At 37.1% G+C, this 14,785-nt stretch overlaps 1 protein-coding gene across 2 annotated transcripts in view; it reads left to right on the forward strand.

The window, feature by feature from the left end:
- Nucleotides 1–14,785, forward strand: part of ccdc88c (coiled-coil domain containing 88C) — a 70,452-nt gene that overhangs the window by 42,855 nt on the left and 12,812 nt on the right. The window contains exons 20-27 of one of the 2 annotated variants that reach the window (XR_002746051.3): nt 347–508; nt 598–875; nt 3,304–3,447; nt 4,530–4,716; nt 4,839–4,984; nt 5,184–5,273; nt 6,679–6,977; nt 13,904–14,309. Coding sequence is in view for 1 of the 2 variants with exons in the window: in XM_023267951.3 (XP_023123719.2) it covers nt 347–508; nt 598–875; nt 3,304–3,447; nt 4,530–4,716; nt 4,839–4,984; nt 5,184–5,273; nt 6,679–6,977 (1,306 nt within the window). In the remaining variant the exon portion in view is untranslated. The remainder of the gene's footprint in view (nt 1–346; nt 509–597; nt 876–3,303; nt 3,448–4,529; nt 4,717–4,838; nt 4,985–5,183; nt 5,274–6,678; nt 6,978–13,903; nt 14,310–14,785) is intronic. The other variant, XM_023267951.3, reaches the window with a different exon arrangement.

Here is a 14,785-nt window from a genome sequence, read left to right on the forward strand (position 1 = left end):
TACCTATATACCGCAAAATCTCACGACATAGCCAAAAATCCGCAATAACAAATACAATTTAGAAATCCGTGATACAGTGGGACCACTGTAATGTTAAAATATTAATATATTTTCATTTTCTCTTTCTCTTTGTCTTTTCATCAATTCGGTCATTCATTTTTCATTTTTGTCTCGACATATTATTAGTCCCTGCTTACATGCTCATAAATACTTGATTTAAAGTATTCTGTTCCTAATAGTAGAATTTCCTCTTAATATGTCATACTGATGTTTTGTTCCAGTTGTAAAATCTCTTCTTTTTTCCTGAGTGTTACTTCAGTGTTTCTGGTGTCGTTATTTCCTGCAGAACGCCTCCCTGCAGACGGAGCGCAGTCTCTTAAAGGAGCAGCTAAAACAGCTGGAAAACCAAAACACTTCTCTGAACAACCAGATGGTGGCGTTGCAGCGAAACACCACCACCCTGCAGGAGCAGAATTCAACGTTGCACACACAGACAGCAAAACTACAGGTACGGCTCATTCAGACACAGAAACACAGCATTTTAAACACACTCTGTAACACTCTCCTGGTGTGTTTTTAAACTTGTTGCCGTCCCAGGTGGAAAACTCCACTCTGTCCTCCCAGAGTGCGTCTCTCATGGCCCAGAACGCGGTGCTGCAGGGTCAGGTCACCGCCTTGGAGACGGAGGTGGAGTCGTGGCAGCGGCAGCGTGAGGAGGCGTGGCGGGGCAGGGAGAGCGTGCTCAGCGATCACGAGCGCCTGCTGAGCGTTCACGAGAGGCAAGCGCACGAGTACGAACAACTGATCAGCCAGCACGCAGCGCTGAAAGGCAAGCAGAGGGCGCTAGAGAGCGAACACAGGACGCTGCACGGCAAGTAAGTGCTCAGCCTCAGAAATAAACTGTTAGGAAAATTGTAATTATGCATTTTTCACTAATTGTTCAGACCTATGACATATTTGAAGTGTCTTTAATAAGCATCTATTTACACAGTCCAGTAACCACATGACCAGAACGTGTCAGTTATAAAAATATAGAGGATAATGAACTCAGTAAGGCCCTGTAGGTGTCAGTATATTTATAGACCACTTTTATTTAACTGCTGCAGAAGAGTCAGATGACAGATGAGCACACGACACGGAGATTATTTTACCAGCATTTCATCAGCTTTCAGTAGACAAAATAGGTGAATTAAGTCTGCTGTTAATGTTAATGTTTATTTTATTTTTAATTATACATTTCCATGTAAATACAAGAGATTATAGCCGTACAGTTAATTTCCATCTCGAGTTCCATTGGCAGATCAAAAATAAAGAAATTACAAATAACATTAAACCATAACTGAACAAAGACGTACAAAAAAGAAAAACAAGCAACAAACGATATCACATAGTGCATGCAACAGACAAAAGCAGTAATTAATTAACATTTACAAATGATTATATTGCAAATATGTCTTTGCTTTTATTGCACATATCCCTCTATCATTATTGCACATTGATATACTACACTAACCCCTCTGTCACTATAGCATAAGATTCCACTACATTTATCCCTCTGACACTGTTACATATAATTGTATTGCACATTTCTCTTAATTATTATTGCACATATCCATGTCTACATTACACATAATTACCCTATACATGTCCCCTTTAGCACTATTTCACATAATTGTATTGCACAAAGCCCACGTCTACACATTTAAAACAAATTACACAAAGTCCACCAGAACAGTGAGCCCCATCAGCAGAGAGTTATGATCACAGATGTGATTTTCTGATAGCCATCCTTTGAGATGTTTAGTAAATGAGTCATGTACAGTAATGTAAAGGCTAAGCTGTTACTGCTGTAAATGTGCTTGATGAAAACCTTTAGGTAGTAATGACTCAGTATGTGTCATTTTAGGAGTTCCAAGCTACACAGACACAAGCTGTAGTTTAGTAGCTATAAATCCATAACTGTATCTGTCCTGTCTAATAGCTGTGCTGTACTTCTAGTTATGAGTTATTATACGGTTGTAATAAATAACTGATTCAAAGTAACACACATTCCACCCTTATAATGCACAACACTCTGTGTAGATCTATATTCAGTATATAAATAAATGTGTGGCGTCTCCTGAAACATAAACATGGACACACACAGGGATATGCAGGACGTGTTGTCAGTCTGTTAAAAGACATTAATGTTCCTCATGGCTTCCTTCAGACATACACACCACAGAGATGGAGAGAGCCACAAATCACATGCATACACACAAGACTCTACATCAGTGTGTCCTCATGTTGTGTGTTCCTACTGGACATTAATGTTCCCGCATGTAGTTCAGACGTGTATTAAGGTGAAAGGGAAATGTAAAAGTTCTGACCTTGCTGTTTCCACTGTGATGGAAAAGTACGCAGGGTGCTCATTCAGATGTGAAAGGTAGTGCATGTCTGAAAGGGGCTAAGGGTTCTCAGTCGAGTTTAGTTTGTTGATTATTGACAGCTTGGACACACTTTGTGTTTCCCACAGCAGCAGGTCAGTGTTGTTAACCAGCGACAAGGACATCCAGCAAAATACTGCCACTCTGGACTCTTCTTACCTCTTACCTTTAGTTGTATAAATAAATAGCAATTACAGAAGTCCAGAGTTTATACAGTGAATATCTTTGTAAAGGTCTCAAAAGTAGTTCACAAAGTACAGCTGGCAATGAGATTTAGTAGATTTATATTTTTATTGCAGCACTTGTGTGACCAATAGTTAATATGACAGGACTCTGAACTTGTTCACTCCCACAGTGGATGTAGTGCTGCCAGTGTTTCAGAAGCCAAAATACAGTTTATACTAACTGTATTCTAGGGTGCCTGTATAGCTCAACGGGTTAAATGGGTGACCTACATACAGGGCTGGTCCCTGACACAGCACCCTGGGTTTGATTCCTGCTCATGGCCCTTTGCTGTATGTCCTCCCCCCACTCTTCTCCCCCGTTTCTTGTCTGTCTTTCACTGCGCCTATCAAATAAAGCCGAAAAGGACAAAAAAATAACTTCAAAAAAAAACACAGCTAGTCTGATGATGTTCACATGTTGGCACATCTTCAGTAACTAATTTAACCAACACAATGCACCGAAAGATGGGACTCGTGACAAATTTCAGAGATTCCACTGTTGCTCTTATGTTAAGATGTATGGTTTTGGGCACTAAATGCCGTACTCAGCTGCATGGTTTCAAACTGTGTGAACAAACGTAGCCCTGAGGATTGACAGAAGATACAATTACAGCTTCCAGCATGCAGAAATAACCTCTGCTGTCTGTCTGCAGGTATTGTGTTTTGCTGCAGCAGAAGGAGAAATGGGAGGAGCAGGAGGGCCGTGGCCAGAAAGAAAAGGAGGAGCTGAACCAGGAGATTCAGAAGAATCGGCTGCTACAGCAAGATAATCTGCAGCTAAAAACAGAACTGGACAGGTACTGTGTTTTTATACACTCTCACACCATTAGACTGTGACTAAAATATATGTTTTTGTAGACAAAAAATGGCAAACTATTGTCATGATGTGCATCCCAGCACTTCTGTCAAGTCAAGAGTTTATGCTTTTGGGATGGGACTTATAATGATTTCTGGGGGGAAAAAATACTAAGAAATAAAGCTATTAATCTAATTAATTTTAAACTTTGTTTAACAGGATTCCAGACTAACTTTTCAATCGGTCACACCAGCACATCATTTGTTCACACTCTTCCCCCACCCCTTACTTTGGTTCATGATGGATAGTTAACTTTGTCTAGTTTTGTCTTGTAAAGACTGACAGTGACTCAATACTTGATATTTGCAAAATATTTCAGCATAAGAATATATAAATTTTAGATGTTTTCTCTAGTTTTATTTGACTTTTAGCTGCCTGGTTCTTTGGTGTGATGTCGCCTCTCTAAATCTTTAATTCTCTATTTTTTGAGACTTTTAATTTCTAACTTTGACCTTCAATCTGTTCGCTTGTTTAATATGATTGCTAATCCAGCTAATTATTCATTGAATTTATTATCATTTTTACTATTTCTTTTTATTGACTGCTCTGCCTTGTCTCCTATATCTTGCTTTGTTGCATGTTTTAACTGTCAGAGCACTTTGTGAACACTGTTCATAAGGCTGCTATAGAAATAAAGTTATAATTATATAATTTAATGATTTTCCCAAAGTGCCTCACATGCAGACTGCAGTAGAAGCTGGAACAGAGAAGCTTCTAGCTTTCTTTCAGATGGCAGACCTATCCAACCTGAAACTAAGTGATTTTCTCTGCATGCCTGTATTGTGGAAGCCAAAGTTGCACTTAGAATGCATATTAGATAACGTGAGTTGGTTTCTGTGGGTATGTAGCTTTTCAAAGTTTAGTTTCAGGTACGGTGGAGCTACAGTGAGGTGAAGGTCAGAGGAACCTGGACACGTAGTTTTCTTCTGCTTTTAGAACTATCCAGACTGATCAGTCACTTGACTTTTCTTCTGTTGGTCCAGGAGTCATCTTCTTGTTTCTTACTTCTGCTTGTTCCTGTAGACTGACAGAGAACCAGTCACAGCAAACGGAGCAGAGTGAGGGACTCCAGCAGCGAGTGAACGAGCTCAAAAGCTCATTAAGTTCCTCCCAGCTGGAGGTGAGTCGATGGATGGCGCGATATGATTCCCTGATGGAGCAGCATCAGGGTCTGGATCTCACCATGACCAAACTGGACAACCACTGTGAGGTAAATGGGAAGATTTTACTTTACCAAGACGTAACAACAATAAACACCAGAGACGTGTTTCTTGTAGCACAGGGCTGTTTCTCCTCTGGATCACCTTCTTTGTGATGTTTCTGGGTGTCTAGCTGCTGAGTCGACTGAAGGGAAACCTGGAGGAGGAGAACCACCACCTCCTGAGTCAGATCAACCTGCTGAGTCAACAGAACCACACTCTGCTGGAGAGGAGCATGGAGAGCAAAGAGATGTATCACCAGGAGCAGAAACTATACATGTAACTACACACAGCACCAGCAACACAATCTACTTCTTTTACTGCACACTGTACAACACATGTACACACCAGTAGCACTGTAGAGTGGAAACAACTGCATTTCTACCTATACTTTTAAAACAAAGATGCTACAGAAAGCTGGAACAGTGCTGTAAATCTGTGTAACGTCTTGTTTCCTTCTTTCTTTCTGTCTCTCTAGTGATAAGCTGAATGCTCTTCGTCGACAAAAAGAGAAACTAGAGGAGAAGATCATGGACCAATACAAGTTCTACGACCCCACACCTAAAAAGTAAGACTTTAATCACTGTAACAGCACTTTATTTATAAAATTAGATGTGGGTGATGGAACACGGTGTTCACTTATCACAATTTAACACAAGAATAAGGAAGTTTAATTTACTGTCACTGGTGTTTATCAGGGAAGGGCTGCTTGTCTTGATGACACACAAACAGCCAATAACCTCCAATAAACGATGCTGTTTCTGATCAAACATATCAAAGCAGAGACCTTTAGTCAGTGAGCTGAACACAGCAGATGTTTTGTATAGTTTAGAAGACCGATAGTCAAAAGAGATCAAAAATAGCAACAAGCACTGATTGTCCCAAACATCAGCAAGTTGATGAACTGGAACAGATGGGTCAGTATATAACTGAGGGACTGAAGTCCATAGGATATATCTTGCATACATTTTTATTAAAAGTTAAAAAAACTAATGTTTTTTTTTATGTTCATTATGATCATGTCTTTACAAATTCCTTAATTATTTATTATGGAAACAATCACTTATTAATAAAAGATGACTGGATATCACTAAAATGTCAACTATGATACAAAAAGTCCCACAATTATATATTGACCCGTCCAGAATGACTAAAAAAATTATCCATAATTTCAGAAAATTAGTCCAGAATGACATGAAATTTGTCCTAAATGACTTGAAAATTATCCTAAGGACAAAAAAAAAATGATATAGACATAGAACTTGCTGAAATTGACAAGAAAATTGTCCAAAATGGCTTGAAAATTGTCCAAAATGACTCGAAAATTGTCCAAAATGACCCAAAAATTGTTCAGAATGACTTGAAAATGATCCGTAATTATGGAAAATTAGTCCAGAATGACATGAAATTTGTCCTAAATGACTTGAAAACTATCCCAAGGACACAAAACTGATCCAAAATGACGAGAAATGATCCAAGCTGACATAAAACTTGCTGAAACTGACAAGAAAATTGTCCAAAAGGACTCCAAAATTGTCCTAAATGACCCAAAAATTGTCCAGAATGACTCGAAAATTGTTCAAAATTACTTGAAAATTGCCCGAGTCAATCTATAATTGAGGGACTTTTGAAGTCCATGGGATATATCTTACATACATATTTATTAAAAGTTAAAAAAACTAGAGTTTTTTATGTTCATTATGATCATGTCTTTACAAATTCCATGATTATTTATTATGGAAACAATCATTTATTAATAAAAAATGAGTGGAAATCACTAAAAAGTCAACTAAATAACCATCTGAATTTAATACCAACCACCTTCTAATGAGCTAAACAATAATAAAAGGAGCTCCCAGTCTAATGATAGGTCCCTGTTTAGTGGTGTCATCTGCAGAACCTTTTCTGAATCTGAATATAACTGATAACTAACATGTGGCCTGACAGATAAACATGTTGGTGTTTGTTGTCAGGAGGAGTCAGTGGTCTGGAGCCAAAGCTTTGGCCAAACTGATTAAACCCCGCAAGGAGAGCAGCAGAGAGAGAGGAGGCGACCGGGACAAGGAAGGAGCCAAAGACAGAGAGCGAGCGAAGAGCGCCCCAGACATCCCCCTACCTGCCACGCCTTCCCTCCTGCCCCCCGAGACCCCGCCCCCTCCTCCCCAGCGGATGGGAAGTGAAGAAGGCAGCGCTGCACACAGTAACCATAACAACCACACCAGCAGCCCCGTCCTGGGACCCCAGAGTCCAGCCCTGACACCCATCAGCCGAGGTAAACACACGATGGCATCCCGACACGTCCTTAAAAACTCCATAACATTAACCCTCCTGTTGTCTTCACTTATGGGCACCAAAAAAATATTTTCTTGTCTGAAAAAAATCCAAAAAATCAGCAAAACAATTCCCCAAATTTCTGAAAATTTGCAAAACCTTCAGGAAGAAAATTCCAATAATTCCTTAAAAGTTTCCCTTTAAAGTTTTGTTTTACAAAAATCCCCCAAATTTGGCAAGAAAATTCTTGTAGATATTTTCAAAAAAATGAGTAAAAATCTTCCCAAAAAAATCCTAAAAATATCTAAAGTGATTCCATATATATCAGTAGAACTTCTAATATTTTCTTTAAGAACATTCACCAAAAAAAATCAACCAAAATCCAGTGAAATTCGCAGGATTTTGGTTAAATTTTTTTGTGAACGTTCTTAAGAAACATTTTTAACATTTAATTTTTTCCACCCAAAAATGTTCAAAGATTTCCCAAAAATGTTGAAAATGTGGACATCAGAAGTTTCACTGTGAAAATATATATTTCTTCCACATTTTCAAACTTTAAAAGGGGTCAGTTTGGACCCGCAGGACGATACGAGGGTTAATAATAATAGATGTCTGCAGATGGGTCATTTTAACTTTAGTTTTTTTTTTCTATCAAGGATTATTCAACATTTGTTCTATACTGACTTTGGAGAATAAAGTAGTCTCTGTGGATCCTCTTTATTGGGTATGATTAGAAAACTGTACATAGCTTACATCAAATGCATGTTTATTGTTTCTTTTGATCCAGAAATCACAAAGTTTATGGGGTGCAACTCCATGATACTCCTATAGAGGACGCTGTTGTATCATATAACTGACAGTAACTACACCGTCTGTTACCATCCTCTGAAGTAGTTGCCCTGATAGGAGGTGGCGGTGGCACAGAATGTGCAAACATAGATTTAGAGTTTATTCTGATCTAAAGTTAGAAATATTATGTCATATTCCATCATATCAGGCATTATGTGATTCTTTTATTAGGAACTTAAAGTCTTAGCAGTATTTGGTTTTGACTATTAGTTCTGTATTTTATTTTTGGTAGGCTTGGTGCAAGATTGATTTTTAAATAAAGAATGATATAAAGGTTTTAACCCTCGTGTCGTCCTGAGGGTCAAAATTGACCCGTTTTAAAGTTTGAAAATGTGGAAAAATATATATTTTCGCAGTGAAACTTCTGATGTCCACATCTTCAACATTGGGAAAAAAAGATGTTAAAAATGTTTCTTAAGAACATTCACAAAAAAATCAACCAAAATCCAGCAAATTTTACTGGATTTTGGTTGATTTTTATGTGAATGTTCTTAAAGAAAATATTAGAAGTTTTACTGATATATATGGAATCACTTTAGATATTTTTAGGATTTTTTTAGAAGATTTTACTCATTCTTTGAAAATATTTACAAGAATTTTCTTGGCAAGTTTGAGGGATTTTTTTTTTTTTTTTAAATAAAACTTTTAAGGGAAACTTTTAAGGAATTATTGGAATTTTCTTTCTGAAGGTTTTGCAAATTTTCATAAATTAGGGGAATTTTTTTGCTGAATTTTGGGATTTTTTTCAGACAAGGAAACAATATTTTTTTGGTGCTTGTAAATGAGGACAACAGGAGGGTTAAAACAGTAACGTACAATACAAGTAATCCAAAAATTTGAAGAGTTATTTTGACATATTTTTGTTATTATCCACTCAGTGCAGGATTGTAGGAGTTTTGGACTTATTTGCCCACATTTCACCCCTCCTGACAGTCAAAATGATGTCTGGCTCATAATCTTTGGCGATATGAGGAGTTTATGGATCCATTCTAAAACCTTCAGAAGTGCTGCTCACAGACTCATCAGGGTTCAAATAAAGTCAGACATATTTTTTATTTAGGACTTAAAGTCAGTATGTTCCAATTATCACACCTCCACGTGGAACAGCAGAGACAGTTGGAAAGCAATGCTGAACATTTTAGGCATTAAAACAGATAACAAACAGCTGTTAGATATACAGACACATAATCGATAATGGACATAGAACAGCCCTCTCTGGCTGTATCTTTTTCTCATCTGGACTCATTCAGCCTTTTGTTTTTGTTTTTTCTCTCACTCCAAAGTGTTATTATTAGTGTTACAATCAGTTAATACACTGCAGTCTCCTCCTGCTTCCCCACAAGACAACATGACCTACTGTGTGTTATTCATCATTATTTTCCAATCCTATAGTGCAGAGGTGTAAAACTCATTTTAATTCAGGTTCAGCCCAATATGATCTCAAATCACAGCATAATCATCTCTAAAGAACCACAACTCCACATATTCCCTTTACTTTAGTGTAAAAAAGTACATTCTGAAAATGTTCACATTTAATGAACTATCTTTTTACAAAACATTATGAACAAACTGAATTTTTAAAGAAAAATAAGTGAAATTTCAACAACCTCAAGCCTCAATTTATCATTTGCATATTACGACTTACAGATTAGAGAGTGTCGACAAAGAAACAGAACATTCAGTCACAGATATCTGGAACTGAACAATACAGTATTTTACAACTTGTCAAGATCTAGAAATGATTAATTTCCCATTCATTTCCACATCTGTGTATTAATCCTGACCTCCTGAACTGACACATCACACAAACTAAAGTAGGAACTATTAAAGAGGAAGGTTAATTTATCCCCCTGCCTTGTAAATGTATAAAAGCTGCTGACTCACATTATATTACACAACGTTCAGTGTCTGTAAATATTTTCACAGTAAGGATTCATCTTCACCTCTGTCATTTTTACACTTTACAAAGTCATCTGGGCCGGATTGGACCGTCTAGCGCCCGGTTTTGGCCTGCAGGCCATATGTTTGACACCCCTGCTGAAGTGTGTTTATGTCTGAGATTAGAGGATTATCTGTGAAGTTTCTCCTCATGATGAAACCTTATTTCACAATCTGTTAGGATTTTAAAACTCTCTTGAAGTCAGAGACTTTTTTTCTTTTTAGAATATTTTGAACAATATTTTTGCTGTTCTTGGCAACAGAGAATTGTTCCCTACATCGGAGGTCTCCAACATGCGGCCTGCGGGCCAAAAGCGGTCCTCCAGAGGGTCCAATCCGGCCCTCAAAGTGTAAAAATTACAGAGAACACATTAACTGCAGATTGTAAATTAGTAAAACTATAAATTTAAAATAATTTCTAGACCATGACAAGTTGCTTGGATCATAAAGTAAAATACTAGATTGTTCATTGTTCTTTTGTCATTTTGTGTCTTATTTTTGTAATTTTGTCTTGTTTTTGTTGTTTGTTTTCTTTTTTTGTCGTTTTTCTCACGTTTTTGTCATTTTGTTTCTCACTGTTGTCAATTTTGTGGGGTTTTTATGTCTGACTTGTGTTTTTTGTCTCATTTTTGTCATTTTGCATTGTGCTTTATTCATTTACTTAACGTTTCTGTTGTTTGTTCCACGCTTTTGTCATTTTTCGTCTCGTTTGTCTCATTTTTGTGTTGGTTTGTTGTGGTTTTTTTTGGTCAAATTTTTTGTCCCTTTTTTGTTTTGTTTTGTGTCATTTGTCTCATTTTTTTGTTGTTTTATGTCTCATTTTGGTAATATTTTGTCTGTTTTTTGTCTTTTTAAAAGTAAAATCCTCTGTGGTTCAGTTCCAGATGACTAAATGTTGTGTTCCTTTGTAGACACTCTGTGATCTGGAAGTTGTAATATGGAAATGATAAACTGAGGCTGAGTATTGTTGAAATTTAACTTATTTTTCTTAAGAAATTTCAGTAAACAGGTAATTCCTTCAATGTGAATATTTTCAGAATGAACTTTTTTGCACTAAAACAAAGGAAACGTGGAGTTGTGGTTATTTACAGGTGATTATGCTGTGATTTTACTGGTCACTGGAGATCACATTGGGCTGAATGTGGAACCTGATCTAAGATGAGTTTGACTCCCCTGCTTTAGATGCACAACTACCCCTAGTGGTATTTATTAGGAAAAAGATGCAGCACCTCCGTGTCTCTACAGTCCTCCTGTGACTGTGACTGTATGCTGCGACTTTCAGCCTTTTGAGAGAAAAAGGCCAACTATGCCAAAAATTACAAACATTTTTACAAAAGGCATTCTGTCAAAACAACAAACAAACAGTGTTTTTTGGCATGCCGTGATATAAGATATATGTCAGATTTTTAGTTTGGGACCATCAGTCACTGAGGACAGCTTTGGAAGGAGTGGAATGCTGGCAGGCTTTTAGAACCACTCAGAGCAGCATGAAATGACAGCAGTAATTCCCTCCAGACTGCTGCTGCTGCTTTCCAGTGACAGACACGTACTCTGTGTCAACACAGCAGGTCACCGTGCTGAAAATCCACTCATAGCATACTAATATTTCCTTTAGATAAACAAATAATCCAACAGTCTGGTTTAGTGCTGGTGTTAAAGAGTAGTGAGAACTTGCTGTTGGCCCTTTGGTCATTACGTGTGTTGGGTGAATTAAAATTAAGCTGTTGGTTTATATTAACCCTCCTGCTGTCCTCATTTACGGACACCAAAAATATTGTTTCCTTGTCTGAAAAAAATCCCAAAATTCAGCAAAAAAATTCCCCAAATTTCTGAAAATTTGCAAAACCTGCAGGAAGAAAATTCCAATAATTCCTTTAAAGTTTCCCTTAAAAGTTTTATTTAAAAAAAAATCCCCCAAATTTGTCAATAAAATTCTTGTAAATACTGTATTTTCAAAAAATCTTCCAAATAAATCCTAAAAATATCTAAAGTGATTCCATATATATCAGTAAAACTTATAATATTTTCTTGAAGAACATTCACATAAAAAATCAACCAAAATCCAGCGAAATTCACTGGATTTTGGTTGATTTTTTTGTGAATATTCTTAAAGAAACACTTTTAACATTTCTTTTTTTCCACCAAAAAATGTTTAAAAATTTCCCGAAAATGTGGACATTAGAAATTTCACTGTGAAAATATAACTTTTTTCTACATTTTCAAACTTTAAAACGGGTCAGTTTTGACCCGCAGGACGACACGAGGGTTAAGTTAAACACATTTCTGTTAAGCTTATTTAATCTATGAAGCTCCTACATTCTGCAACTTTTTGGGTTTCTGTGTCTATATATCAGCTACACCAGTGGTTCCCAACCTACAGATTTACTGTTTGCATGAATATGACATTTGTGTCATTATTTTCTTTGCAAATAACACATTATAAAAACACCATTGAAATATAATTGCAGCAGCTGCCTGTTTATCACTCACTGCAACATTTCTAACCCAACACATGACAAAGGCTCATGAGTACATATTACTTTGTTTTAACTTATGAAATATTCACACACTAAAAAAGGTGAGAATCATTGTTTACTGCATCTCCCTGGTGCATACTTTTCATCTTTCTTTAATGCATGGTCCTGTTTTTATGTTTTATGTCTGTGGGTTTTTCGTAGCTCTACTTTTAAACTGAATCATCCTGAAGAGGCTGAGCTCAAGTCACTCCTAACTCAACAAATGGCTTTTAGAAGTCTTCTTTTAGGTTGGTTTTAGTCAGCTATGTTAACTTTTTGCAAACATAAAGGGTGAGTGAGGCGTTGGGTCATCAGATGTTGCCAGAAGAAGCATCTTGGTTCTCCAGGACTCTTTAACTGTACTGGAGTGACGAAATGCCATTCTTCCAAAAGATATTTCCTTATTTGATGTTTGATGATGATGGTGAAAGGCTCTGACTACCACAGAGGTGTGAAACTCATCTTAGTTCAGGTTCCACATTCAGCCCAATTTGATCTCAACTGGGCCGAGCCAGTAAAATCAGAGCATAATAACACATAAATAATGACAACTCCAAATTTTTTATTTGTTTTCATGCAAAAAAAGTAAGTTCTGAAAATGTTCACATTTAAGGAATTATCTTTTTACAAAACATTATGAATAATCTGAAAACAAAACACAGACAAAAAATTAGACAAAAAAGTTACAAAGCTATGTTGGAATGTAGGAATGTAAATTTTGAATAATTTCTCAGTCTTGACAAGTTGTTTTGATCATATAATAAAATACTTTTTTAAATCATTAATACATGATCTGTCCTTGTTCAGTTTAATAATCATCTGTCGACTTTTGAGGGATCACGACTGGTCAGATCAGTGTAGACAAACAACACAAAAAATGACACAAAAACTAGACAAAAAAATGACAAAAGCGAGAAACAAAACAACAAAAACATGAGATAAATGACAAAAGTCAGACAATAAAACAACAAAAACAAGACAAAATATTACAAAAATGAGACACGAAATGACAAAAACCAGACAAGAGACAAATAAACAACAAAAACAAGGCAAAATATTACAAAAACAAGACACAAAACGACAAAAATCAAACAAAAAAAGAGACAAAAAAACACCAAAAGCAAGACAAAATATTAGAAAAATGAGACACAAAACAACAGAAGAACAATGAACAATCTAGTATTTTACTTTATGATCAAAACAAATTGTCATGGTCTAGAAATAATTTAAAATTTATAGTTTTACTAATTTACAATCTGCAGTTAATGTCTTTTCTGTAATTTTTACACTTTGAGGGCCGGATTGGACCCTCTGGAGGGCTGGTTGTGGCCCGCGGGCCGCATGTTGGACACCCCTGGGATAGAGTATTACCTTTAGTACCTGCACACTGAGCTCTCTACCAACAGGGATTCTTTGTGTAACTTCAGAGTGAGTTGAGCTCAGTCTAATGTCTGGGTTTACAGTCTGTTTACTTTGGTTCTCTTGCATGTTTTCTATTATTTCACATTATGGTATAATGTGATTATTAACTCTTTAATCGAGTATTTTCTTTAATTTACTCACTCTCATTGTTTCATATTCTTTCCATCTCTCCTTCCTACCTCTTTCCATTTTCCTCCCTCAGCTCCTCCCACCCCGAAACGCTTCCGTTTTCTCCGCAGTAAAAGTCAAGACAAGCTCCTCTTCTCCTCCTCCTCCTCCTCCTCATCTTCCTCACCCCCCTCCCGTCCCTCCCTCTCTCTCACCAGACGACTACGATTTTGGTCTTCCTCTGACATCACAGCCGACATCATCACTAGCCCACCTATCTCAGCCAATGGGGTTTTCTAGTCTCCTCCTCCTCCTCATCCTCATCATCATTCTAACCCGTCATCACTGTCACCAACTCCATCAACACTCATCATCACACAAAAACACACACGTCAACCATGCACCCTTTTCATAAACACTAATAGAGCCAAACACACCCCTCTGTACAGACACACACACACACAACACACACAGGGGCCTGTTGCCGGCTGGTGTTACTAGTAAGTAGTATGTGTAGTCGTGGTTCATGTGTGTGAAAGAGTTTGTTCACGTGTGTGTGTGTGTGTGTGTGTGTGCGTGCGTGCGTGCGTGCGTGCGTGCGTGCATGTGTGTGTTAAATCTAATGAGTATCTATCGACTGACGGCTTCGTTAAGAGCAGGTCTCATTGCAGTCTGTTCTGATCCGTTTGCTTCACAGAGCTTTGCTGCAGAATTTTCTCTGTATCCATGTCACCATAGCAACCACACTACCTGTCTGTCTCAAACCATTCTGTCTACTGCAGTCGCTGCTCACCTGTCCTTATGGTGGCTAATGTAAACAAACTTACATTTTCAGTGATTTAATTGCAAAAGTAGTACAGAAACTAAATAGAAAGACAGACGTATATTAACAGAAAACATCCGGTTCATTTCTAGTCATTTTGATGACATTTTGATGACAAAAATGAGAAGCAAGATGACAAAAACATGAGGCAAA

The sequence above is a fragment of the Amphiprion ocellaris genome, chromosome 20, assembly GCF_022539595.1.
Source record: "Amphiprion ocellaris isolate individual 3 ecotype Okinawa chromosome 20, ASM2253959v1, whole genome shotgun sequence".
Lineage (NCBI taxonomy): Eukaryota > Metazoa > Chordata > Actinopteri > Pomacentridae > Amphiprion > Amphiprion ocellaris.